General features: G+C 47.9%; 1 protein-coding gene across 8 annotated transcripts; it reads left to right on the top strand.

Annotated features, from left to right (window-relative positions):
- LOC132381638 (zinc finger protein 239-like) lies at positions 1–25,465 on the top strand. 8 transcript variants are annotated; one of them, XM_059951217.1, is made up of 4 exons: positions 3–207; positions 5,177–5,351; positions 21,297–22,964; positions 24,187–25,465. In XM_059951217.1, exon 3 carries the CDS (start codon positions 22,038–22,040, stop codon positions 22,914–22,916), a length of 879 nt encoding a protein of 292 aa, XP_059807200.1. In that variant the 5' UTR covers positions 3–207; positions 5,177–5,351; positions 21,297–22,037; the 3' UTR covers positions 22,917–22,964; positions 24,187–25,465. The 8 variants fall into 8 exon arrangements, with proteins under 8 accessions (XP_059807194.1, XP_059807200.1, XP_059807193.1 ...); XM_059951211.1 differs by having other exon boundaries at positions 1–240; positions 21,297–25,465; XM_059951210.1 differs by having other exon boundaries at positions 4–207; positions 21,297–25,465.
- The last annotated feature ends 1,826 nt before the right edge of the window (positions 25,466–27,291 follow it).

The raw sequence follows: 27,291 nt of genomic DNA, 5'->3' as shown, positions 1-27,291 counted from the left end.
TGCTTTGCTGTCGATCCATTCCTCCGGCACGACGATAATCGACCCACGGGAGCGCCCCGGGACTCCGGGGGCCCAGAGCGCATGGGCGTGACGTCAGGCGCGACGTCACGGTCGCGTTGCTGGGCACCGGCGGAAGTTCGGCGGCGGTTCGGAGCCGAAGGCCGGGCCTCGGCGTTGATCGGCACCGGGGGGCCGCCCCGGCGGCGGGTAGGAGTCCACTGCCGCCGTGCGGGATTTTCGGTATCGTCTGCGGGTTCTTTCCCGTGGCGGACGGGGCAATTGAAGTGGGTGCGGGCTCCACTCTCCTCTGATGCCCCTTATCTCGGTCTGTCAACCATTAAACTTTAGCAGGAGAAGTGGCGGACGGGGCAATTGAAGTGGGTGCGGGCTCCACTCTCCTCTGATGCCCCTTATCTCGGTCTGTCAACCATTAAACTTTAGCAGGAGAAGTGGCGGGGCGGGGAGAGGTGTCAGGAGGGGAAGAGGACGGGGGTAGAGGTGTCAGGAGGGGAAGAGGACGGGGGTAGAGGTGTCAGGAGGGGAAGAGGACGGGGGTAGAGGTGTCAGGAGGGGAAGAGGACGGGGGCAGAGGTGTCAGGAGGGGAAGAGGACGGGGGCAGAGGTGTCAGGAGGGGAAGAGGACGGGGGTAGAGGTGTCAGGAGGGGAAGAGGACGGGGGCAGAGGTGTCAGGAGGGGAAGAGGACGGGGGCAGAGGTGTCAGGAGGGGAAGAGGATGGGGGTAGAAGTGTCAGGAGGGGAAGAGGACGGGGGTAGAGGTGTCAGGAGGGGAAGAGGATGGGGGGAGAGGTGTCAGGAGGGGAAGAGGACAGGGGAGAGGTGTCAGGAGGGGAAGAGGACGGGGTGAGAGGTGTCAGGAGGGGAAGAGGACAGGGGGAGAGGTGTCAGGAGGGGAAGAGGACGGGGGTAGAGGTGTCAGGAGGGGAAGAGGACGGGGGTAGAGGTGTCAGGAGGGGAAGAGGACGGGGGTAGAGGTGTCAGGAGGGGAAGAGGATGGAGGCAGCGAACGGGAGGTGGTATCTGGGTGAGGAGTTGGATGCGGGAAGGCGAATGGCAGGTTTCTGGGAAAAGGGGGAAAATAAGCGGCGATTTGTAGTGGCTTATCGTCCAGTAAAGACAGTAGAGAGGGTTTAAATTTTTAAAGAAGTAGGAAGGAGTTTAAGTTGCTGCTGAGTTGCGATTCGATGTCCGAAGGATTTTATTGGGGGGCGCTTTAAGAGATGGGGCGCTCTCAGTGCAAAGGTGATAGGCGTTGGCATTAAAAGCAGCGGGAGCTGGGAAAGTAACAGCAAGGAATTATGGCAGTGGATTTGGGGGCTGCAATCACAGGAATCCAAGAACCAAGTTACAGATAGTGTAGCCGGGTGGACGCTAAATGGAGTGAGTATAGAAAGTTTATCGGTGTTGATTGCATGTGATGGAAGAGAGTTGCTGGATGAGGTTACTTTAGGTTAGATGAGTTTGTGGCTATGTGCCCCCCCCCCCCACCCCCAGGAGATGATTTTAGTGCCAGGAGTCGGCAAGGTGCTAGATGTGATGGAGAACATGATTATGGCAATTGTGGAGGGGACCATAATTCCTCTTATGCAGGGTGCCCTGTATGTAAGAAGGCGGTGATTCTGCAGTGTGTTCAGTTGGAATTGGTTCTTCAAAAAGAACAGAAAACGGTGTCAATAGAGCCTATTACTGTCCAGAAGAAAACCCAGTAATGTCCGGATTACAGATGGATTGAAGTCAGTGTGTAAAATGTACGATTTGCTTACTTTACCTTATTGTCACCAAACAATTGATACTAGAGTGTACCATCATCACAGCGATATTTGTTTTTGCGCTTGGTGCTCCCTGAAGTACAAATCAAATTAAATATAATAAGCATTTTAATTATAAATCATAATTAGAAAATAGAAAAGGGAAAGTAAGGTAGTGCCAGTCAGGTCCGGATACTTGGAAGGTACGGCCCAGATCCGGGTCAGGATCTGTTCAGCAGTCTTTATCACAGTTGGAAAGAAGCTGTTCCCAAATCTGGCCGTATGAATCTTCATGCTCCTGAACCTTCCCCTAGAGGGAAGAGGGACAAAATGTGTGTTGGCTGGGTGGGTCGTGGCCTTGATTATCCAGGCAGCACTGCTCTGACAGCATACAGTGTAAAGTGAGTCCAAGGATGGAAGATTGGTTTGTGTGATGTGCTGGGCTGTGTTTACTATCTTCTGCAGCATCTTCCGGTCTTGGACAAGACAACTTCCATACCAGGGTTGTGATGCATCCTAGAAGAATGCTTTCTACGGTGCACCTATAAAAATTCGTAAGGGTTTTAGGGGATAGGCCAAATTTCTTCAGCTTTCTCAGGAAGTAAAGGCGCTGGTGGGCCTTCTTGGCAGTGGACTCTGCTTGGTTAGACCAAGTCAGGTCATTTGTAATATTCACCCCGAGGAACTTAAAGCTTTTGACCTGTCGCACCTGCGCACCACCGACGTAGATGGGGTCGTGTGGTCCGCTACTCCTTCTGAAGTCAACAACCAATTCCTTCATCTTGCTGACATTGAGGGATAGGTTATTGTCTTCGCACCATGCCACCGTGTCCTTAATTTCCTCTCTGTACTCAGACTCATCATTACCCAAGATACGGCCTACAATTGTGGTGTCATCAGCAAACTTATACATTTGAGTTCAATGGAAACTTGGCTACACAATCGTGGGTGTACAGTGAGTACAGCAGGGGGCTGAGTACACAGCCTTGTGGGGCACCGGTGCTCAGAGTGATTGTAGAGGAGAGCTTGTCCCCTATTTTTACAGCCTGGGTCTTGTCTGTGAGGAAGTTGAAGATCCAGCTGCAGATCTGAGTGCTAAGACCCAGGTTCCAGAGCTTAGAAATCAGTTTATTTGGAATGACGGTATTAAAGGCAGAGCTGTAGTCAATGAAAAGGAGCCTTACATATGCGTATTTTTATTCTCCAGGTGTTCTAAGGATTGTATAACATTGAGTAGGTGTATTGATTGTTGATAAATTAAAGTTTGTCATTTTCATGGCAGATGTGGCAAATTGTACAGCACAAAAGTAGGAGAGAAAAAAAATATATTAAAAGCTTCAGAGAAATATCCAGAGATAAAAACTTAACTCTGGAAATTATTAACGCTGCTTTACAAGGAGGGGTAAATAATATTTTTGCCTTCAAAGAAGGGATTTTTAAATCCTGCAATAGAATGCTAAAAGCCTGTTAGCTAATGGTCAAGAATTTAATAAATTTGTTAAGAGTTACCAAATAAACCTGATGTTGTATGTGTACAGAAATTCTGGTTGAAATCTTGTCTAAGTTTTAAGATGGAAGGTTATGCTGATATAAGACGTGATTGGAAAATGCTTACAAGGGGGACTGGCTACCTTTGTTCAAAATGGGGTAGCACATAGTGTAATGGAAATTGGAGTTGTCTGTAAGTCAATTGTGGTTGAAATTTGGAGAAAGAATAGTGAGGTAGAGATAAACACAGACACAATGCTGGAGGAGCCCAGCAGGCCAGGCAACATCTATGGAAAAGAGTAAACGGTTGACATTTTGGGCCGAGACTGGGAAGTCTTCCCCCTCTTCCTTTCCAGTCCTGAAGAAAGGTTGTAGCTCGAAATGTCGACTATTTATTCATTTCCACAGATGCTGTCTGACTTGCTGAGTTCCTCCAGCATTTTGTGTGTGCTACTCTGGATTTCCAGCATCTGCGGAATCCCTTGTGTTTATGAAGTACAGGTAATACATTTTTCTAACCTTTGTGAGAGTTTAACACTTATTATATTAGAAAGCGTGATTGCCAATGTGACACACAAGTCTATTGTCACTTAATAATATATAAATATGTAATGTATATAACCATATAATGTATATAGAAATGAGACAGGGTTTCTCTGAACCAGGGTGTAAAGCACAGTAGTACACGTAACACACGGTAACTTATTAAAGTAAGGATAAAATCTACAGATGAATCACACATAACTAACAAACTAAAGCACATTAATATTAAATATTGCAAGATGCAGAACAGCTTAACCAGTGACACATTGAATACGATGCGGTAGGAAGTTCAGAAGTCTAGTGGCCTGAGGGATAAAACTGTTTCCATCCTGACTGTTCTTATTTTTATGCATCGTAGTCTCCTGCCTGGTAGAATGACAAGGAGGATGCTGGATGGGTGAGTGGGATCCTTGATAACAGTAAAGGTCTTGTGTACGCAGTGATCCTGATAAATGTCCCTGACGAATGGTAGGGAGACCACCATGATCCTCTCAGCTGTTCTCACAGTCCTTTGTGGGGACTTCTGCTCTGATGCTCGGCTACTCCCAAGCCAGATGGAGATGCAACTTGTCAGGACGCTGTCAATGGTGCTCCCGTAAAACAGTTCAGATGGGGGGAGGGAGCTTGCTCACGTAGTGGGGGGAGGGGTTTAATGCTCATAGTACCGTGGGGTTTGTATTGACAAAAATATGAAAGGGGACGGTGGTGGAAGACTTTCTGGGAGAGGTGTTCGGTGTTTATTAGGTGGTGGGAATGCGCACTGCCATTACCAGTTCCCAATCGCCATTAAACGTCACTAGACAAAGAAGTCGTCCCCGACGGCTGGTAACAGCTAGCACGTGTACCACAAACAGTGCGGGTCACCCAGGTGAGGTTGAACCCTCTACCCACCCCGGGACAGTCCGACCTGAGCTGCTGCCGGCCTGAAATGTGCGCGGCGGCATACGCGTATTGGCGGCGCTCGCGTGTGTGGAAGTGTGGCCAACAGAGCTGCCGTTGATTGCACAAGCGCCCAGTGCACAGGCAGATGAACTGGAGCCGGTGCTGAGGCTCCCAGGCCCTGCCGAGCTCTGCTTGCCCAAACCTGGACAGACAGCGGCCTGAGCTGGGACAGAGAGCAATCGAGCTACACTCCCAGTAAAGAAAATAAATCTGATCTAGCTGCTGATTATAACAGATGATGCAAAGACAATTGCCTTTTTCCCTTCAGCAGATGAACTGACCACTGTAAATCAGTCCAAGGTCTGGATAAGCCAGCGTGGAGAATACCGCAGAATTGATGTAGATTTAATGTACAGTACTGTGCTAAAGTGGTACGGACCCTATATTTTTTAATATAAATCTTGCTTTGGGTGTTTTATTTTGTCTTCTGCATTAGTGTGTCAATAGAAAAGAGCAAATTTTCACCAACATGAGAAGGTCTGCAGATGCTGGAAACCCGAAGCAACACAGGCGAAACGCTGGAGGGACCCAGCAGGCCGGGCAGCACCTATGGAAAAGGGTACACAGTTGACGTTTCGGGCCGAGACCCTTCTCCGGGACTGGAAGATAAGGTGAGAAGTCGGAGTGAGGAGGGGAGGGGAGGTAGAAGTACAAAGTGGTAGGTGAGGGGTGAAACCGGGAGATGGGGGACGGGGGTGAAGTAAAGAGCTGGGAAGTTGATGGGTGAAAGAGGTAAAGGGCTGGAGAAGAGGAAATCTGATAGAGGAGGACAGGATGCTGTTACAAGGATCACCCCTTGTAATAATGATAAATGAGGTGCAGAGAACCTGTATTTACTGACAAGTAACTTCAAATGTCTCAACTAAAAGGCACGTGGGTTCACAAACTACTACCTGTGTGTACCCTACTAGAATCCCTGACCTCCCCGTGAACAGTCAATGAAGAGAAGAGGTATTTCCCAGCAACAGAGTCTACACTGCCCAGGTGGTCCTCGCGGTTCCGATCTCCACGTGTCCATGGGGCCCTCGGTATCCGCGATGGTTGGGCTCTGGTCGCTGGAGAGCTTATCACCGCTACATATTTGGAGCTCCTGACTCTTACAGTGTTGCTCATCGATTGAACTGGTGGATCTCCATCCCATTGGCTCGAGGTCACCTGACCTACCCGGGTCACCTTCTTGCTGGTTCTCGTCCAGGGCTACAACCAAAATTGTTTCATGGTTCTGCCCACCCCAGCCTTTCAAATACGACTGGTCCAAACTAGTTAAAGTAGGTGACCTAGACAGAGTCTAACGAAATTATAGATTGGTTCTTTGGTAGGTCTGGCATGTTACATAGTAAATAGCCACTCATCTGAGAGTTGTCTCGGGTTTAGTGAGTCATTACCTGAAGCTCCTTGTGTCCACGTTCAGTTGCTCTGATAAGATTGTCCCAGAGCAATAAACAGTTCAAAGGCCACAAGATTTAGGTGCTTTAAGCTGCTTGGAAGTAGGTACAGAGGGGATGTCATGGGTAAGCTTTTTACTCAGAGAGTGGTGGGTGTGTGGAATGGGCTGCTGGCGATGGATACAATGGGGTCTTTTTAGAGACTCCTGGTACATGGAGCTTGGAAAAATAGAGGGCAATGCGATGGGGCAATTCTAGGCAGTTTCTAGAGTAGGTTACATGGTTAGCACAACATTGTGGGCCGAAGGGCCTGTAATGTGCTGTAGATTTCTATGTTCTATGATTTTCATTTCATTGTTTTTGAAAGCATCTTCAGAGTTATACAAAAGTACATAACAGAAACAGGCCATCTAATCTGTGACGAACCATTTAAACTGCTATTGACCAGCACAGAGATCATAGCCCTTCATACCCCTACCATCCATGTACCTACCCAAACTTCTCTTAAATGTTAAACTTGGGCTGATATGCACCACGGCCTTTCCTACTCCATTGGTGAGCCTGTGAGCTACGACTTCTCACACTTCAGGGCTCTGATTCGCCGCTGCTCAAAAACCTTCGCCGTACACGATTTTTTAAAAATGTGTTTATGACTTTTGCACATTACTGTATCTAGTTGGCATGTATTTGGGTAAAAGAGCCTTTCGCTGTACTGTCTCTCTCACAATGGCTGTCACATAGATTAAGGATGAGAAACTGGTGATTGACAGTCTAGTTTTGTTAGTGTTGTGATGAGAAAAGGGTGAATATAGTCTATAGCACTCTCAGAAGGACTTTGAAAGGTGCCACACAAAGTTACGTAGTGGTTACTGTAATGCGGTTACAGTGCCGATGATCTGGGTTCAATTTCCGCCACTGTCTGTATGGTGTTTATATTCTCCCCATGACCTGTGGGTTTCCAATGGGCGCTCCGGTCTCCTCCCACTTTCCAAACATATCCAGTCCAGTAAGTTAATTAGGCACAACGGTGTAATTGGGTTCATTGGGCTGGAAGAGTTTGTTAACATGCTGTATCAGCAAAAGAAGTAAAAACTAGGGGTTGGCGATATTATACTGGTGTGAATTGAGGACTGCGTAATAAAAATAGATCAAAAGATGAGGAATAAGCAGGTTATTTCTTGGTTTGAAAGCTGTAAGGATTGATGCAGGGTTCCAGAAGTTCACAAGCCATGGTCAGTGATTTGGGGCCAAGTGACCTGTATGTACAGTTGCTGATGGTACGGAACCGGATGATTGTGTGTCTGTGTTGTCGCAAGGACACAGAAAGTCACTAAGTGCAGAGTCAGGATCGATAGATTATCCGTCAGTGAAACCTGTGCAGAAGAGTTTTTAAAGTGGAAGAACTTCAGCACTGGGCAGTTCCACTCCTTCCAGCTCAGAGGTCCAGACCTGGTAATACAAGCAGTCGTCACAACTGGGGTTTTCCTTATGAAACGCCCTGGTTTCCTTGACAGTGGAAGTCTAGGGAAGACGCTGTCAAGTCCCGCCAAACCCGTGAGATTGAGACGGCTCGTTCCACCCCAAACCCTGGTTGTGTGGACGCTGTGTCATTTCCTACCGTGTTACAAGTTAGTGCCACAAAAGGACAGAGTACACGGCATGCGATTAAAGGAATGATATTTATGAATCTTAACTAAAGGGTTAGGAAAGAATAACAAAAAGAAAAGGACCCATTCTAATTTAACAGTCAAATGTGCGCAAGTTGGAGCTCATCTTGAACTTCTCTGTCGCTCACCCGCTGGGCTCTCGGTCAACGTGAAAGCCCACACCACCTTCCGAACATCGCTCGTAATCCATCTCGAACAAACGGGTCTCCCACCGGATCGTACGCTACGACCGGTTCTCCCCAACGTCTTTCCTCTGCATCTCCCACCGAACAAAAGCCCAAGACCAACCTTACTGTCCATACCCAAGAAAATCTCCAGCTAATTGCACAGTACATGTTCCACATCATCCCTTACCTTCAACTGTAACCCAAACGGGCTGACTGCAGAACAGACTGCTCTTACAGGGCGGCTAAATGAAATACCTACAGCAGAACCGTAATGACGTGAACCAGGGCATTATACTCTCCCCCACACCACAAATAGTCATGACACTGAAATAATTTGTTATCCGGATATTAATAACACCGTTTTCAAAGGAATTTTGTGAGGTCAGCATCTCCAATCCATTTGTAAATGGTAGTGACATATCTTGCTGGGGGATAGTCGCAACCCTCTGTTCCTCCAGCGCTATGGCCTGACTCTTTGAGACCTCCTTATCCCATCATCTACGTCTTCAGTTTCAGGCACTCCTTGGGATACTTCTGGTCTGCATTGTGAGGCCTCCCCCTGTCTGTTACTCATGTCTTCCAGCAACTCATGCCTGTCTTCCACTTGGCTGAGCTCAGCTTCATTCCCAGTTACTTTAGAGCCCAGTCCCCTTTCGTGTTCCAGCTGCAAACCTGCCCATCCGCAGATAGTCCCCCTGATTTCACCCGAGTCAGCGTGAGAAGGATTGGGAATCTCTTCTTCAATTAGTGGGGAGTTAGCAAAAGGTGGCATATGTCACACCCCCATTTCCTCATCCTCTGATTCAGGAGCGTGAGCCAGTCTAATTCCTCCTGCTGCTGGTCCTTCAGTCTCTCCACATCGCCACCGAGTCCTCTTACTAGGTGTAGGGTCCAGGTCAGGCTCTGGGTCAACACACACCTCTTGTCCCAGAGGTAGAAGCTGGTTCCGATGGAGAATCTTGACAGGCTCATTCCCGTCCTCTGGTTTCTCCTGGAAAACTGGTGTGTTTGGCATCTGGCTGTCCACTACGTAGGACATAGCCGCCCAGAGGTCAGCCAACTTATGCTTCCCAACCAGCCCCAATTTCCTTAGAGGACTCGGTCTCCTGGCACGAGTTGGGCGGACCTAACCTTCCTTGATTCTGCTTGGCAGCCAAGACCTCAGCTAAGTCTTTTTCAGCTCCCTTCTCATATCAGACACATACTTAGATGTCTTCTGCGGCAGATCTTCCTCGCCAGTCCCAAAACAGAGGTCAACAGACAACCTCGCCTCGTGCCCAGACAGCAGATTCATTTTGTGTACAGTTGTAACAGTGGTCCAGATGTCCAATATATTGACTCCACTTGCTCTTTTTGCTGATCTCCAAGGTCCCGAGCATGTCTAGCAAGGTCCGATCGAACCTCTTGGGCTGGGGATCACCCTGCGGGTGATAAGGGTCCTTGGCTTCCTGACTCCAAGCATGCCCAGTAACTCATGTATGAGCGTACCCTCGAAATCCCGTCCCTGATCAATATGTATCCACCTGAGGAGGCCATAATAAATGAAGTATCTGTCCCATAACATATTGGCCATGTGGACACCCTCTGATCCTCAATAGGGAAAGCTCACGCATATCTGGTGCCGTGATCCGTAATGACCAAGACGTTCGCCATGTTACTGGCATCTGGCTCTATTGACAGGAAATCCATACACACCAGGTGAAGGGGCAGCCCTCGTAGGCAGCATCTCCCTCCATATACATCGAATGTTTGACTTGTAGTGCTCTTCCACCTCCATCTCCGGCTTCATTCGAGGCCAGTAAGACCGATCTCTAAGCAATCCATAGGTCATGCCAAAAAGGCCAGAATCACCATGAAATGACTGCAACACAATCGTCCAATACTTTTCAGCCACTGTCAGCTAGGAACGTCGAGGCCAGTTGGAGGTGAAGTGACCCGATGTAGGATCTGGTTGCTCAGTTCCAATCTGGGCCATTCTCTCAGTAGCAGAGTGTTTCATCTTGTCTGCTTGGGCCTTGTCCCTTTCACAACCACTGATCAAACAGTACCAATATGCAGGTCATCTCGCAGGGCAGCTGCCGCTTCCCCAGGGCTCAATTCTGGTAACTGAAGACTTCGTCTTCAGGACAGTCAAGTGGCAGTAACCTTGTGGAATGGCACCATCAGAAGCTCCCAAATGATCTACCACTCCGTTCTGCCCCTGCCTTTCCTCTGCCTTCTCCGTGATGGAAAACTGGCACATGGCTTTTACCCCTGGGGCAGGAACTCTCTCCCACTCCTCGTCCCTGTCTAGCCCTTCATTCACTGGTCGGGACAAAGCATCAGCATCAATGTTCCGACTCCCCGGCTGGTACTTCAGACTGAAATCATAGGCAGACAACTCCGCCAACCACCTGTGGCATCCAATTTTGCTGAGGTCAGGATATAAGTTAATGTGTTGTTGTCCGTCCTCACCTCAAATTTTTCACCATATAGATAGCCACTTTTCTTGTCCACCACTGACCATTTCAGTGCCAGGAACTCCCAATTTGTGTGTGGGGTAGTTCAGCTCAGAGGGTGACAGACTCCAGCTGACAAATGTGTGAGGTCTCAACCCTGTGCCCTGATCCTGATACAGAACAACCCTAAGCCCTCTCTGCTGGCATCTGTGTGCCGTACAGGAGTCTGCAAAAGCTGGCTCAGATGCTTTCGTCAGCAGCTCCTTCAGCAACTTTGCATCCCAACTCGTCCCAAAAGGCTCTGAAGGGCTAAGATCGTCTTTACCATCCTCTCCTGAAACATGTTACGAAACCCCGTCATAAGCGCCTTTGGGCTGCCCATCACGCCAAACACATTTTCTAGCACTTGCACATAGCCCGCAGAGGTGGCAGTGGGGTTGTGTGTCCTTATGGATCTCACTGCATTAGCAACCGGCTCCTCAGACTTTCATCTTACGTCATCAGAGCACTGCCACTCATCCAGCATCTGAGGGGTCTGCACTGCCCAAGTCTTATACTCCTCTTCCCCTCAGGGGGTGAGCTTCGATAGCTAGGACCCTCAGCCACGGCACTGGGCCATTTAATCGCCAGAGAGGTAAGGGCAGATACTAACTCAGAATTCTCACCTCTGTGGGATTTCAAAACAGACCACTCCTTCCCCTCTCTCCGCAGAAATGAGAGCAATCTGCCCTTGAAGTCTCTGCCCCCAGCTATGGAAGACTCGGCACGCTCACCCATTCTCCCCTCCTCCCGGAAAGTATGGACAGTCCACGGCCCTGATAGTACCAGGCAGTTCCACTGCTGTTCCACATCGGCATTAGTCTGAACTAGAGCAGTCTTTGCCCGCCATTTTATCAAACCCTGCAGCAACCATAACACATATCATAATCACTTTCCTGAACAATAGCTTAACACAGACTTAAACACACAACCCACTGGATCAGTGCTCAGGGCAGTCAAGCAGCATCCAACGAAATCGATCCCGGATGATGCCCCACAATGAACAACCCTGGTTTCCCCGGCTGCCTAAGTCCGGGGAAGTCCCGCGTACCCGGGAGGTTGAGACGGCTCGTCCCACCCCTAGCTCTGGTTCGTGGGGATACTGTGTAATTTTCAACCCTGTTAGTGCCCTTAAATAACAGACAGTACATTGCATACGGTTACAGGAATTATAGTTATGAATCTTAACCAAAGGGGTTAGTAAGAAATAACGAAAAGTTATTAAACAGTCAAATGTGCACGAGCTGGAGCTCATCTTGAACTTCTTGGTCACTCACACGCTGGGCCCTCGGTCAACGTGAAAACACACACCACCTTCCGAACGTCACTCGCAATCCACATGGAAGGTTAGTTAAGAAGGTTCAGTCGTTTCCACAAGGAGTGGAGGGTTATGAGCTGAGTGCAGGTAGGTGGGACTAGGTGAGATTAAGAGTTCGGCACGGACTAGGAGGGCCGAGATGGCCTGTTTCCGTGCTGTGATTGTTGTATGGTTATATAATCCATCTCGAACAAACTGGCCTCCCACTGGGTCATACGCTACGACCGGTTCTCCTCAACGTCTTTCCTCTCCATCTCCCACCGAACGGAAGCCCAAGACCAACCGTATTGTCCCTCACCAAGAAAACCTCCCGCTGATTGGCTGGCACACATTCCATATCGTCCCTCATCGCCAACAACCCAAACAGGACGCTCTTACAGAGCTGCTAAATGAAATGCCTACTGCATAGCAGTAAAGATGTGAACCAGGGCGCTACACTTGGTTGTGGTGGATGTCATGACTGCTTCTGGACCTTGTCAAGCCTGTCGGTCTCCACAAAGCATTGCAGAACCAACTTTCTGGTCATTGGACCTCAGTGTTGATCTCCCCCATCTGACCCACCACAGCTGACTTCACGTACTAGGATAGGCACAACCTTTCTTGCCAGGATACGAGGCCTGCGCCTGCCCTCACCCGGTTTAGCCTACATGTGGGGGCAGTGTCGCATGCAACCAGCTACTTGGAGCCACTGAGTGTCCAGTGGGGACCAGAGATGACCGAGCTGCCCCAGAATGGACACGACAAGCCCCTTCACCAGAGGTGCTACCCTTGGGTGGGAAATGAAATATCGCATGGAGGAGTCTGTGACTCTGGCTCTACGTGAGCTCATCCAGTGAAATAAACAGAGCAGTGGATTACTTTTTAAATGACTGTAGATTCAGAGTGACCTGGGAGCTTTGTACAGGAGTCGCTGAAAGTGAGTGTGCAGGTACAGCAAGCAGTTAAGCTGACGGAAGGTATTGCAAAAGAATTTCAGTATAGAATGCTGCAATGTGTCCTTGACCTCCTCTACCTAATAAAGTAGCTGCTGAGACTTCATGGTCAAGGTTCAACGTGAAAGGCAGGGGATGGGGTCCTGACAAAGGGTCTCGGCCCGAAACGTCGACTGCTCATTTCCACGGATGCTGTCCGACCTGCTGAGTTCCTCCAGCTTGTTGTACGTGTTGCTTTGACCCCAGCATCTGCAGGGTACTTTGTGTTTAGGGAATGGGATCAATGGATCACGAGCTGATGGATGGGATTAATTTGGATTGGCATTGCACAGAATCTCACTGACTGCTCCAGTCACTCCAGATAATCATGATCCCCAGGGCATTACAGTTGTATTACAGTCTCACGGATTCCAAAATGTCCTTCCTGATGGACCAGCTGAGTCCCAGTAATGATTTGTAAGGATTTCAGAGTCAGGTTTATTATCACTAATATATGTTGGGAAATCTGTTATTTTGTGGCAGCAGTACAGTGTGGTACATAAAATATGCTCTAAATTACAAACGTCCAATGAGAATTTTAAAAAAATAAATCAGCAGTGCAAAAGTAGTGAGGTAGTGTTCATGGGTTCACTGTCCATTCAGAACTCGATTGGCAGGGGAGAAGCAGTTTCTAAAATGTTGAGTGAGTGTGTGTCTTCAGGCTCCTGTGCCTCCCTGATGGTGGCAATGAGAAGAGGGCATGCCCTGGGCGATGGAGGTCCTGAATGATGGATGCCACCTTTTTGAAGGCTTGCCTCTTGAAGATGTCCTCAGTGGTGGGAAGACTGGTGCCCGTGATGGAGTTGTCTGAGCTTCCAGCCCTCTGCAGCTTCTTTCATTCCTTTGCAGTGCTCCCCTCCCCCCCCTCATACCAGACACTGATCTTAGAAGTTAGAATGCTCTTCATGGTCCATGTGTAGAAATTTGCTGGAGTCTTTGATAACCTACCAAATCTCCGAATGAAATATCGCCTCATATCATCGTGTCCTTGCTTCTCTGCTACCATCGTGTGTCACCTGTGGGACAGGTAGAGGGGCCAGACCTCCCTGTGGCTAGGTCATCAGAACACTGCACTTCCATGCCAGTGTTTGGGAGAAGAGCCAATTATTTGTATCCATGTCCTGGCCAGTTATTTTTGCTTCCCCAGGGATGAACAGATCACTTGTTCATCATCAGGCTAATTTTCCATGTAGGACAGAAGTCCACTTCCTCGACTCCCTTATGGCCCAAAGGTGTTGTCATATCCCCTGTGACTCTACCACCATTGCGATCTCGGGCAGAGGATTTCAAAAGTTTGTGCCCAGGGATTTAAATCTTACGTGGTGATCAGTGATCTGAATGTGAATTCATTGACCTCTCTGTCCAGTCTTGTGCTCAAGTCTCTGGAGCTGGACACAAGCCCCCAAGCCTGACCCAGAGGCAAGATAATCACAGAGCAATACAGCATGGGCACAGGCCTTTCGGCCCATCTAGTCAATGCCATCCTGGTCTTCTGCCTCATCCCATCTACCAGCAAGAGAAAATCTGCAGCTGCTGGAAATCCAAGCAACACACACAAAATGCTGGAGGAACTCAGCAGGCCAGGCAGCATCCGTGGAAAAGAGTTCAGTTGATGTTTTCATTCCAAATCTCCTAATGAAATATAGCCTCATATTATCATGTCCTTGCCTCTCTCTTGGGGGGGGGGGGGGGCTGCAAAGGGATGAGAAAAGTACAGTTCAAAACCCTTTGGCCAGACTGTAGAAAAAAAGCTGCACCTACCTGTACCTGGACCATGATCCTTTATGCTCCTCATCCACGTACCTTTCCAAACTTCTTTTTAAGTGTACTTGTCTACTGAACAGGAGATCGCAGAGAGAGGTGGAAATGTTTTCTTGTTGCATTTACATGCAGTTTCAAAGAAGGGAGCGGGGCCTGTTGGTACTTGTCTGCCGAGAGGAGATTAGTAACTTTGCAAGGGGCAATAAAAAGAAGCAAGGTGTAATGGAACAGCCAATGTTTGAGTGGGCCTGGGATAGAGTGGGAGGCTTTGGCTCAACAGATTTCGGTGAGAACAGGCAGAGGTTCTAAGTAAGTTTCTAGGAAGTTCTTTTCATTTTCTTTGTCCTCTAGTACATAGACAATAGGTGCAGAAGTAGACCATTTGGCCCTTTGAGCCTGCACCGCCATTTTGAGATCATGGCTGCTCATCTACTATCAATAGCTGGTTCCTGCCTTGTCCCCATATCCCTTGATTCCCCTATCCATAAGATACCTATCTAGCTCCTTCTTGAAAGCATCCAGAGAATTGTCCTCCACTACCTTCTGAGGCAGTGCATTCCAGACCTCCACAACTCTCTGGAAGAAGAAGTTTTTCCTTAACTCTGTCCTAAATGACCTACCCCTTATTCTCAAACCATGCCCTCTGGTACTGGACTCTCCCAGTATCTGGAACATATTTCCTGCCTCTATCTTGTCCAATCCCTTAATAATCTTATATGTTGCAATCAGATCCCCTCTCAATCTCCTTAATTCCAGCGTGTACAAGCTCAGTCTCTCTAACCTCTCTGCGTAAGACAGTCCAGACATCCCAGGAATTAACCTCGTGAATCTACGCTGCACTTCCTCTACAGCCAGGATGTCCTTCCTTAACCCTGGAGACCAAAACTGTACACAATACTCCAGGTGTGGTCTCACCAGGACTCTGTACAAATGCAAGAGGATTTCCTTGCTCTTGTACTCAATTCCCTTTGTAATAAAGGCCAACATTCCATTAGTCTTCTTCACTGCCTGTTGCACTTGCTCATTCACCTTCAGTGACTGATGAACAAGGACTCCTAGATCTCTTTGTATTTCTCCCTTATCTAACTCTACACCGTTCATATAATTGCCTTCCTGTTCTTACTCCCAAAGTGGATAACCTCAGACTTATTCACATTAAACGTCATCTGCCAAGTATCTGCCCACTCACCCAGCCTATCCAAGTCACCCTGAATTCTCCTAACATCCTCATCATCTGTCACACTGCCACCCAGCTTAGTATCATCAGCAAACTTGCTGATGTTATTCTCAATGCCTTCATCCAAATCGTTGACGTAAATTGTAAACAGCTGTGGTCCCAATTCCGAGCCCTGTGGCACCCCACTAGTCACCACCTGCCATTCCGAGAAACACCCATTCACCGCTACCCTTTGCTTTCTATCTGCCAACCAGTTTTCTATCCATGTCAATGTCTTCCCCCCAATGCCATGAGCTTCGATTTTACCCACCAATCTCCTATGTGGGACCTTATCAAATGCCTTCTGAAAATCGAGGTACACTACATCCACTGGATCTCCCCCGTCTAACTTCCTGGTTACATCCTCGAAAAACTCCAACAGATTAGTCAAGCATGATTTAGCATGTTTTGAGAATGGATCAGGGTTAGTGTTATTTTCTTTGTGTGAGATCTGAGAACTCAGACAGACCTCCCCAGGATAAGACCATAAGACATAAGTCTGCTCCGCCATTCAATCATGGCCGATCCTTTTGTTTTTCTCCTTAACCCCAGGTCCCAGCCTTCTCCCTGTAACCTTTGATGCCATGTCCAATCAAGAACCTATCTCTGCCTTAAATACACGCAATGACCTGGCCTCCACAGCTGCATGTGGCAACAAATTCCACAAATTCACCACCCTCTGGCTAAAGACATTTGTCCGTATCTGTTTTGAAAGGGCGCCCCTCTACCCTGAGGCTGTGCCCTCTTGTCCTTGACTCTCCCACCCTTGGGAAACATCCTTTCCACATCTACTTTGTCTAGGCCTTTCAACATTCAAAAGGTTTCAATGAGATCCCCCCTCATCCTTCTGAATTGCACTGAGTACAGACCCAGAGCCATCAAACGTTCCTTGTATGATGACCCTTCATGAGTACGTGTGCATGAACTGCATCGAGCTGCAGCTAATTAGAGATCATGTGAAGGCACTGGAGCTGCAGCTGGACCATTGGCTCGTACAGGAGAATGGGAAAGTGATAGGAGGGGGTCACCCCTAAGTTGCAGGGGACGGGTAGCTGTGTGACTGTCAGGAGAGGGAAAGGGAATGGGCAGCTGGTGCAGAGCACCCCTGTGGCCATTCCCCTCAATAATAAATATCCTGTGTTGGATACTGTTGGGGGAACAGCCTACCAGAGGGATGCTGCAATCACCAGGCTTTGTGGGTCAGAAGGGAAGTGGGGAAAAGAGGAGTGCAGTAGTGATGGGGGCTCCTTTGTTAGAGGAGCAGACAGAAGATTCTGAGGATGTGAGAGCGACACTTCCCGGGTGCCAGGGTCAAAGGCATCTTGGATCAGGTCCACAGCACTCTAAAGGGAGAGGGTGACCTGCCTCTACTTTCTTAGGAGTTTGCGGAGTTTCAGCCTAACATCTAAAACTTCAATAAACCTCTGTAGATGTGTGGTGGGGAGTATATAGACTGGCTGCATCACAGCCTGGTATGGAAACACCAATGTCCTTGAATGGAAAATCCTACAAAAAGTAGTGAATACGGCCCAGTGCATCATGAGTAAAGCCCTCCCCACCACTGAGCGCATCTACATGAAACCCTGTCGCAGGAAAGCAGCATCCATGATCAGGGACCCCCACCGGCCAGGGCATGCTCTCTCCTCACAGCTGCCGTCAGGATGAAGGTACAGGAGCCTCAGGACTCACACCTCCAGCTTTAGGAATAGTTATTACCCTTCAGCCATCAGGGTCCTGAACCAGTGGGGATAACTTCACTGGCCCCATCATTGAAATGTTTGCACAACCAATGACTTATTTCAAGGATTCTTTATCTCGTGTTCTCAACATTTGCTGTTTATTTATTTATTATTATTCCTCTTCTGCACGCTGGTTGAACACCCAAGCTGGGTGGCCTTTCCTGTATAGATTTATCCATAAGGCCCACAAGAAAGTGAACTTTCAGCAGCTCAAAGTCATGGTATTGATACCAACGACATAAATAGGAAAGAGATGAGGTCCTAAAGAGAGAATATGGGGAGTTGGGTAGGAAGTTGGAAGGCAGGACCTCAATGGTAGTAATTTCTAGATTGATACCTGTGCCACACACCAGTGAGGGTAAGAGTAGAATGGTTTGGCAGATGAATGCATGCCTGAGGAATTGGGGCAGAGGGCTGGGTTTCGGATTTCTTGATCATTGGATCTCTTCGGCGGAAGGTATAACCTGCACTAAAAGGACAGGCTACGCCCGAACCTGGACACCAGTATGCTTCTGGGCAGGTTGAAACGAGCTGTGAAGAGAGTTTAAACTAATTTGGCAGGGGGATGGGAACTGGAGTAATCGGGGCAGTTGGTATGCAAGCAGATGCAGTGCGTAGTGAGACTGTGAGGAAGGACAGGTGGATGACAGGACAAAATTGCTGTCGGTGGGATGAATTAAAGTGTAACAGGGGGTAAAATCAGAAAGGGTGATGAAAACAGGACTGACAGTGTTATATTTAAATGCACACAGTATCCAGAAAAAGTTAGATGATCTTGTAATGCAGTTAGAGGTTGGCCAGTATGATGTTCTGGGCATCACTGAGTCCTGGCTGAAAGAAGATCATAGTTGGGAGCTTGACATAGAAAATAGGTGCAGGAGTAGGCCCTTCGGCCCTTCGAGCCCGCACCGCCATTCAGTATGATCATGGTTGATCATCCAACTCAGAACCCTGTACCTGCTTTCTCTCCATACCCCCTGATCCCTTTAGCCACAAGGGCCATATCTAATTTCCTCTTAAATATAGCCAATGAACAGGCCTCAACTGTTTCCTGTGGCAGAGAATTCCACAGATTCACCACTCTCTGTGTGAAGAAGTTTTTCCTCATCTCGGTCCTAAAAGGTTTCCCCTTTATCCTTAAACTGCGACCCTCGTTCTGGACTTCCCCAACATCGGGAACAATCTTCCTGCATCTAGCCTGTCCAATCCCTTTAGAATTTTATGTGTTTCAATAAGATCCCCCCTCAAGCTTCTAAATTCCAGTGAGTATAAGCCTAGTTGATCCAGTCTTTCTTTCTTCATATTAAAGTCAAGGACACACATTGCATTGAAAGGTCAGACAGTTAGGCGGGGTGGGAAGGAGGGGGAGTGACTATTGGTAAGAGATTAAATCGAATCCATAGAAAGAGGTGACATAGGATCAGAAGATATAGAAGGTAGAGTTAAGAAACTGCAATGGTAAAAGGACACTGATGGGAGTTACATATTGAAGGCCTTCAGGATGTGGTCTACAGATTATGAAGGGAGATAGAAAAGATGTAAAAAGGGCAATGTTAGGGTAGTCATGGGGGATATCAATACGCAGGTAGATTGGGAAAATCAGGTTGGGTGCTGGATCCCAAGAGAGGGAATTTGTAGAATGCCTATGAGATGGCTTTTTTACAGCAGCTTGTCTTTGAGTGCATTTGGGAAAAGGCAATTCTAGATTGGGTGTTGTGTAATGAAATTATTTGATTAGGGATCTTAAGGTAAAGGAACCTTTAGGAGGAATGCTGTTTCATTTGGCTCTATTCCTGTATGGTTGCATGATGATTAAATTTGAATTTGGTTTGATTTTGCTTTGAAATGATAGAATTCACTCTGCAGTTTGAGAGGGAGCAGGTTAACTCAGATGGTGGAGTAAAGGGAATTACAGAGGCGTGAAAGAGGAGCTGGCCAAAGTTGATTGGAGGGGGACACTAGCAGGAACGACGACAGAAGAGTACTGGCTGGAGTCCTTGGGAGCAATTTGGAAAACGCAGGATAGAAACGACCCAAAGAAGAAGCATTCTAAAGGGAAGAAGAGGCAGCCGTGGTTGACAAGGGAAATCAAGGACAATATAAAAGCAAAAGAGTGAGCATATAGCAGAGCAAAGGTTAGTGTGAATCTTTTAAAAACAACAGAAGGCAACCCCAGCAATAAGGAGAGAAAAGTTGAAATATGAAGGTAAGCACTCCAATAATATAAAAGGATACAAAAAGTTTTTTTTTTAATATATAAAGTGTAAAAGAGTTAAGAACAGATCAGACCCCTGGAAAATGACACTGGAGAGGGTAGTATTGGGAGCGACAAAGAAATGGCAGATGAACTTAAGTATTTTACATCCATCTTCACTGTGGAAGACACTAGCAACTCAAGAGTGTCAGAGGGCAGAAGTGAGTACAGTTGCTGTTGCCAAGGAGAAGGTTCTTGGGAAGCTGAAAGGTCTGAAGATAGAGGAATCACCTGGAGCAGATGGACTACACCCCAGGGTTCTGAATGAGGAACTGGAGAGATTGTGGAGTCAGTAGTGGTGATCTTTCAAGAATCACTAGTTTCTGAAATGGTTCTGGAGGACTAGAAGGTTGCAAATGTCACTCCATTCTTTAAGAAGGTAGGGAGGCAGAAGAAAGGAAATTGTAGACTAGTTAGCCTGACTTCAGTAGTAGGGAAGATATTGGAGTCCATTATTAAAGATGAAATTTCGGGGTACTTGGAGGCCCGTGATTAAATACCAAAGTCAGCATGGTTGCCTTGAGGGGAAATCTTGCCTGACAAATCTGTTGAAATCCTTTGAGGAAATAACAAGCAGGATAGACAAAGGAGTGTCAGTGGATGTTGTTAACTTGGATTTTCAGAAAGCTTTTGACAAAGAGCTGCATATGAGGCTGCTTAATAAGAGCCCATCATATTACAGGAACGATAGGAGGTTAGCTGATTGGCCAAGAAAGTGGCAGTTGAAATATAGTGTATGGAAGTTTATAATTATGCACATTGTTAGAAGGAATAAATGCATAGTCTATTTTCTAAGCAGGAAGAAAATTGGAGTTGCAAAGAGATGTGGGAGTCCCCATGCAGGACTCCCTAAAAGTTAACTTGCAGCTTGAGTCAATGGTGAGTGAGGAAGCCAAATAGAATGTTCGTATTCATTTCAAGAGAACTAGAATATCAAAGCAAGGACATGATGCTGAGATTTTATAGGGCATTGGTCGGACCACGCTTAGGGAAATGTGAACAGTTTTACACCCTTTATTATGATAAATTATTATGCTGGTGCTGGAGAAGGTCTGGAGGACGTTCACGAGAGTGATTCCGGGAATGAAAGGGTTAACGTACGCGAGCGTTTGATTGGTCCGGGCCTGCATTCTCTGGAGTTCATAAGAATGATGGGGATCTCACTGAGGCATATCGAATTTTGAGAGGGCTAATGAAAGTAGATATGGGAGAGTCCAGAATCAGAGGGCACAGCTTCAGAATAGAAGGATGTCCATTTAGAACAGATGAGGAGGAATTTCGCTTGCCATTGGGTTGCCAATTGCCACAGACGGCTGTGGAGGCCAAGTCATTGGGTACATTTAAAGCGGAGGTTGACAGGTTCTTGATTAGTCAGGACTTCATAACTTCTGGGCTGAGTGCAGGAGAATGCCACTGAGAGGGGTAATAAATCAGCCATGATGGAATGGTAGAGCTGATTCGATGGGCCAGATGCCTAAATGTCACAGTTATAGTGTCACAGTCAGAGAGCTACCAACTGAGTCACCGCCGACCCAGGAGATTAAAGTGATCTGTTCTGTCACTACCCTGTACTTACTGATGATTTTTGTATCTTTTAACAGGACATCGAAGGTGGAGGAATTGCGACTGGGTATCTCAGACGGAATATCACATCCGATCTACACCCCACTCAGCTCCCCAGCACCTGAATATCATCGGCCTGTGAGCGTGGAGGGAGAGACGCTGGTTTGTTTCACTTCAGACCCCAGGCGGTGAGGGCTGTTACAGGGCACCGACCGTGACACAGCTGGGGAAAGACACACTGTCTACAGCGGGGAGGGGAGAAACCACTGATGTGAGGACAGGAGCCAATCTGCAGAGAAGCCGAGTAACCTCTTCCAGCCTGTGAAGGAGCGGGCAGTGATCACTCCAGTGCGGATTGGGAAAGGAACAGCCACTGCAACGAGAGACCGTGTGTGACACGCTGGGGGAGGTGAGCTCACCTGATCTGTGACTGGGAACGTGTTCACCACATCCTTGTTTTTGCACCAGTGAAACATTCATTCTTTTGACTGAGATAAACTTGATCCATTTCCCTGAGAGTATTCAAATCTTCTTTCCACCTGTTTCCATTTGAAGAAGGTAATTAATTCGGTCATCTTTTTACTGACTGATCTCTGAGGTCCTGAGGAAACATTGTCACCCTGCCTCAGGCGCATGAAGAGACTCACTCAGTTGTCCAATTCACTTGCTTATCCCCCTTGGTGAACCACCAGGGAGAGGCCATTCTTGTCCTGGAAGAGTGCTCATTCAGACATCCAACCACCAACTGCGGGAAGGACTTCAACTAACCCTGCGACCGGATGGACCGCCAGCAGATTCCCGCCAGGGGGAGGCCGTTCACCTGCTCTCACTGCGGTAAGGTTTTCAAGAACTCCTTCAGCCTGCAGAGACACCAGCGAATCCACACCGGGGAGCGGCCGTTCACCTGCTCCGATTGTGGGAAGGGATTCGCGCAGTCATCTGATCTTCTGATGCACCAACGGATTCACACCGGGGAGAGGCCGTTCACCTGCTCTGAGTGTGGGAAGGGGTTTACTCTGTCATCTGGCCTTGTGAGGCACCAACGAATTCACACTGGGGAGAGGCCCTTCGCCTGCTCCGAGTGTGGGAAAAGATTCATTCGTTCATCCGAGCTTCTAACACACCAACGGATGCACACCGGGGAGATGCCGTTCACCTGCTCCGAGTGCGGGAAGGGATTCACTCGTTCGTCCGGCCTTCTGACGCACCAACGAATTCACACTGGGGAGAGGCCCTTTGCCTGCTCCGAGTGTGGGAAGGGGTTCATTCGGTCATCCCAACTTCTAACTCACCAGCGAATTCACACCGGGGAGAGGCCGTTCACCTGCTCCGAGTGCGGGAAGGGGTTCACTCAATCGTCTGTCCTTCTGACACACCAGCGAATTCACAGCGGGGAGAGGCCGTTCACCTGCTCCGAGTGTGGGAAAGGGTTCACGCAGTCATCCGAGCTTCTGGCGCACCAACGGATTCACACCGGGGAGTGGCCCTTCGCCTGCTCCGAGTGCGGAAAAGGGTTCATTTGGTCATCACAGCTTCTGGCCCACCAACGAATTCACACCGGGGAGAGGCCGTACACCTGCCCAGAATGTGGGAAGAACTTTGCTCGATCGTCTCACTTCTGGCGGCACCGACGAACTCACACTGAAGGGAAAGTTTAAGTGTGCAGAACATACGCAGGGCATTTAAACACGGCAGCTCTGAGAGTGGTGAGTTCACAAGTGACTGCAGGAACTGATTCTGCGGTTATTGCTGCTGTTGATCACATCCAGGTTTGGATCCAGGTCACTGGACACATTTGGGTTGTTTCCCCTGGAACTGCAGGTACATTTGTATTCTGCATCGATTATAAATAAATCTGTTCGGTGTGAATGAACTGGGCTTGAGGAGGATGTGGAGAGACTTTGAGGGGATGTGGACAAGCTGAAGGGTTGGGCAAGAACATGGCAGATGGGAGACAAAATGGGAAAACGGAAGGTCATCGACCTCCGTAGGAAACTCCCGATGTTAAAGGGATCACGGGATGTCGGATGACACTGTCCAGTCACCGTCAGGTGTGACCTTGCTGACTGGTGTTGCAGGTGAGAGGGGCTGAATGGCCTTTACCTGCAGTACGATGGTCACACAAAGCAGGTAGCACAACCACCAAGGGTCCATTAGCATCTGTGGAGGCAGAAAGTATGTGTCGACGGTCTGGGTCTCCGGACGCTTGGTCTCGGCACTGAAACTAACTACCTTTTTCCTCCATGGGCGCAGCTCAACCTGCTGAGCAAATTCAGTGTCCTGTTTGGTTGTTCCAGGGTCCGACATCTGGTTCGCCTGGGAATATAGGCCAAGGGGAGTCCTTAAGCCAAGTGTAAAGTGTTGAATTTGGGAAGTGAAACCAGGACAGAACTTGCACAGTGAGTTTGTTGTCCTGGGGAGCTTTGGAGAACAGAGAGACCTACATGTACGGCGTTCCCTCAACGTGGGTAGACAGGGTGATGAAGGTGTTTGGCTCATTTACCCTCATCGGTCAGGGGATTGAATGCAAGAGTCAGCACCTGGGTTGCAACTGCACAAGATGTCGGTGAGATCTCACAGAGTTTATGTCCAATTCTGGACACCTAAAATAGGACGGATAAAGGCAAAAGTGTAAATGGAGGTTCACAAGTGTGATAGCAGCAATGAAAGGCTTGAGTTATATAGAGAGAGTCGATAGAACACAGAACACTACAGCACAATACAGACCCTTTGGCCCTGATGTTGTGCCAAACTTTTAACCTACCCTAATATTCATCTAATCCTTCCTTCCTACCCCGCTCTCCATTTTCCTACCGTCCACGTGCCTATCTAAGAATTTCCTAAATGGTTCTGCCACATCTGGCAGGGGGCTCCACACTCGACAGTCTGTACGTTTCTCATTCAAGATTTCTGTCCTCGGGTCTGCAGCAAATGCCTCGAGCAAAACACACAGAATGATGTCAGACAGCAGCAATGGAGGGAATGAACAGTCACTGTTTCGGGCCGAGACACTTCATCAGGACTGGAAAGGAAGGAGGATGAAGCCAGAAGAATAAGCTGAGGAGACTGGAAGCACAAGACCAGGTGAACCTGCCTATCACCTCCCTCTGGTTTACCTTCTCCCTCCTTCTGTTCTCACGTCCCTCTGGGGGCCCCCCTCCTTCCTTCTCTTCTGCCTCCTATCAGATCCCTCCTCCTCCTCGCTTGTCTCTTTTATCTCTTCCACCTATTTTACCTCATACCCACCTTCCCCCTCACCTGGTCTAACCTGCCAGCTTGTACTCCTTCCCATTCCCCCACCTTTTCATTCTGGCTTCTGCCCTCTATCCTTCCAGTCCTGAGAAAGGGTCTCGGTCGGAAGCGTTGAACGCTTACTGCCCGCTGTCGATGCTGTCTGACTTGCCGAGTTCCTCCGGCGTTTTGTGTGAGTTGTTCAGGACTTCCAGCATCGGCAGAACCTCCTGTGACTCTGCAGTGACACCTGGAGACTGAGGCAGGGCAAGGGTTCCACATCCTGCTTAGACAACAGAAAGATCCTGGGCCAGTACTGACCATGGGTTTTAGGAAGGCAGCAGCAGCCTGGAGTATGGAGTGATTGGGGGGAAATGACTCACTAAAACACACCAACGATCCAGCAACAACTTCTTTCTGTCTGAAGTCAGACTTCTCAACGTCTATAAAGTCATTAATGCTACCTCATTTATCTTTGAAACTATTTATTTATTTATTGACTGTAAGTCATTACTAATTTCTCTGCCTTCTAGTCTACTGCTGCCTGTTTGATTGCTCACAGGGTTCTGGGAGACGGCACCAACTCTGCCCCATCTGAGAACCACTCCTCGGCTCGGCTTTGGTGTTGGCTGAGGTCTCGGGCCGGTACGCCGCCCCTACCTGTCCCCGCAGTCTCCCTCAGCCAGGGCAGGGAACAAAACCATTTGTGCTCCTGACTCCTCCTCCTGAGACACTGGCTCGGGCGAGGTTGGCCTTGCAGATTCCACGGTAGGACTTCAGTGTGGATAATACTGAGAGGATGCTTTCTGGGTAAAGCTAGATGCCATGGAGAGTCAGTATCAAGGATCAAGGTTGTTTATTGTTATTCTTCAGTAAGTGAGTGCAAAGAAGAATAGAGTTATTATTTCTCCTTATCCCATGCAGCATAAACTCACAATAAGCACAAAGTACACAATAAAAATGTTGTTGTAAATCCTATTGCAATTTATAGTGTTTTTTTAATGTATTGCACTGAACATTGAATTTCATGACACGCGTCGGTAACGATAAACCTGATTCTGTCCGTCCCCTCTCCTCGGTGATCACTCTCTCCCAGATCTTCTCCCTCCCCCACCCATTTCCACAGGGGTTGCCCTCTTCGTGAGCCACGGCTCCTCGTTCATTCCTGCTGAGCACCAAAGCATTTTCATCAAAGCCGTAAGATATAGGAGCAGAATTGGACCATTTGGCCCATCGAGTCTGTTCCACCATTTCATCTTGGCTGATCCATTTTCTCCTCAACCCCAATATATTGCCTCCTCCCTGTATCCCTTCAGGCCCAGACCAACCAAGAACCTATCAAGCTTTGCCTTAATGACTCAACGACAGTCTCCACAGCCATCTGCGGCGACAGATACACCACTCTCTGGCTAAAGGAATTCCTCCTCATCTCTGTTCTAAGTGAACAGAGTCTGTGACCCCCGGTCTTAAACTCCCCATCTGCAGGAAGCATACACTCTGTCTCGGCCTTTCAACATATGGTAGGTTTTAATGAGGTTCTCACTGAATTCTGGAAAGCCAAGGCCCAGAGCTATCAGATGCTCCTTGGATGAGAAGCCTTTCAATCCCAGAATCATTTTCATGAACTTCCTTTGATCCCTCTCCAATATCAGCACATCCTTTCTTAGATAAGGGGCCCAAAACTGCTCACAATACTTCAAGTGAGGCCTCATCAGTGATTTATCAAGTTTCCATATTACATCCTTGTTTTTATATTCTAGTCCTCAAAATTAATGCTAACATCACATTTGCTTTCCTCACCACTGACTCAGCCTGCAAATTAACCTTTAGTGAATCCTGCACAAAATCTCCCAGGTCCCTTTACACCTCAGAATTTTTGAATTTCCTCTCCATTCAGAGAACAGTCTACACTTTTATTTCTACCAAAGTGCACAACCACACACCTGCCACTATTCCATCTGCCACTTCTTTCACCGTTCTTTTTAATCTGTCTAAATCCTTCTGTAGTCTATTTCCTCAAAACCACCAGCACTTCCAGCTATGTTCATATTAGACGCAAACTCGTGCACAAAGTCATCAATCGCATCATCCAAATCACTGGCATATAAAGTAAGTGAAGGGTCCCAACACAGATCCCTGTAGAACACCACTCATCATTGGCAGACAACCAGAAAAGACTCCCTTTATTCCCACTATTTGCCTCCTGCCAATCAGCCAATGCTCCATCCTGTAATACCATGGGCTATTATTTTGTTAAGCAGCCTCGTGAGTGGCACCTTGTCAAAGGCCTTCTGAAAATCCAAGTACACAGCGTCCATTGATTCTCCTTTGTCTACCTTGCTTATTTTTTCTGCAAAGGATTCCAACAGATTTGTCAGGCAGGATTTTCCCTTAAGGAAACCATGCTGACTTTGGCCTATTTGATCATGTGCCTTCAAGTACCCTGAAACCTCAACCTTAACCATCGACTCCAGGATCTTCGCAGCCACTGAGGTCAGACTAACTATCCTATAATTTCCTTTCCTCTGTCCCTCTGCCTTCTTGAAAAGTGGAGTGACATTTGCAATGTTCTGTCCTCTGGGACTAACGATTCTTGAAAGGTCATTACTAATGCCTCCACAAAGGAGTGTGTGGTCATGAACGTGGAAGAAGAAATAAAAGCATAGACTATTTTCTAAACGGAGAGAAAATTCAAATATCTGAAGTGCAAACGGACTTGAGAGTCCTTGTGCAGGATTCCCTAAAGGTTAATTTGCAGGTTGAGTCTGTGGTGAGGAAAGCAAAAGTGATGTTAGCATTAAT

This window comes from Hypanus sabinus, chromosome 26 (assembly GCF_030144855.1).
Source record: "Hypanus sabinus isolate sHypSab1 chromosome 26, sHypSab1.hap1, whole genome shotgun sequence".
NCBI lineage: Eukaryota > Metazoa > Chordata > Chondrichthyes > Myliobatiformes > Dasyatidae > Hypanus > Hypanus sabinus.
This window is presented reverse-complemented; position numbering and strand designations above follow the sequence as displayed.

Coding starts and splice junctions, on each gene's coding strand:
- LOC132381638 (XM_059951211.1), top strand. CDS start 22,038: ATGGACCGCCAGCAGATTCCCGCCAGGGGGAGGCCGTTCACCTGCTCT.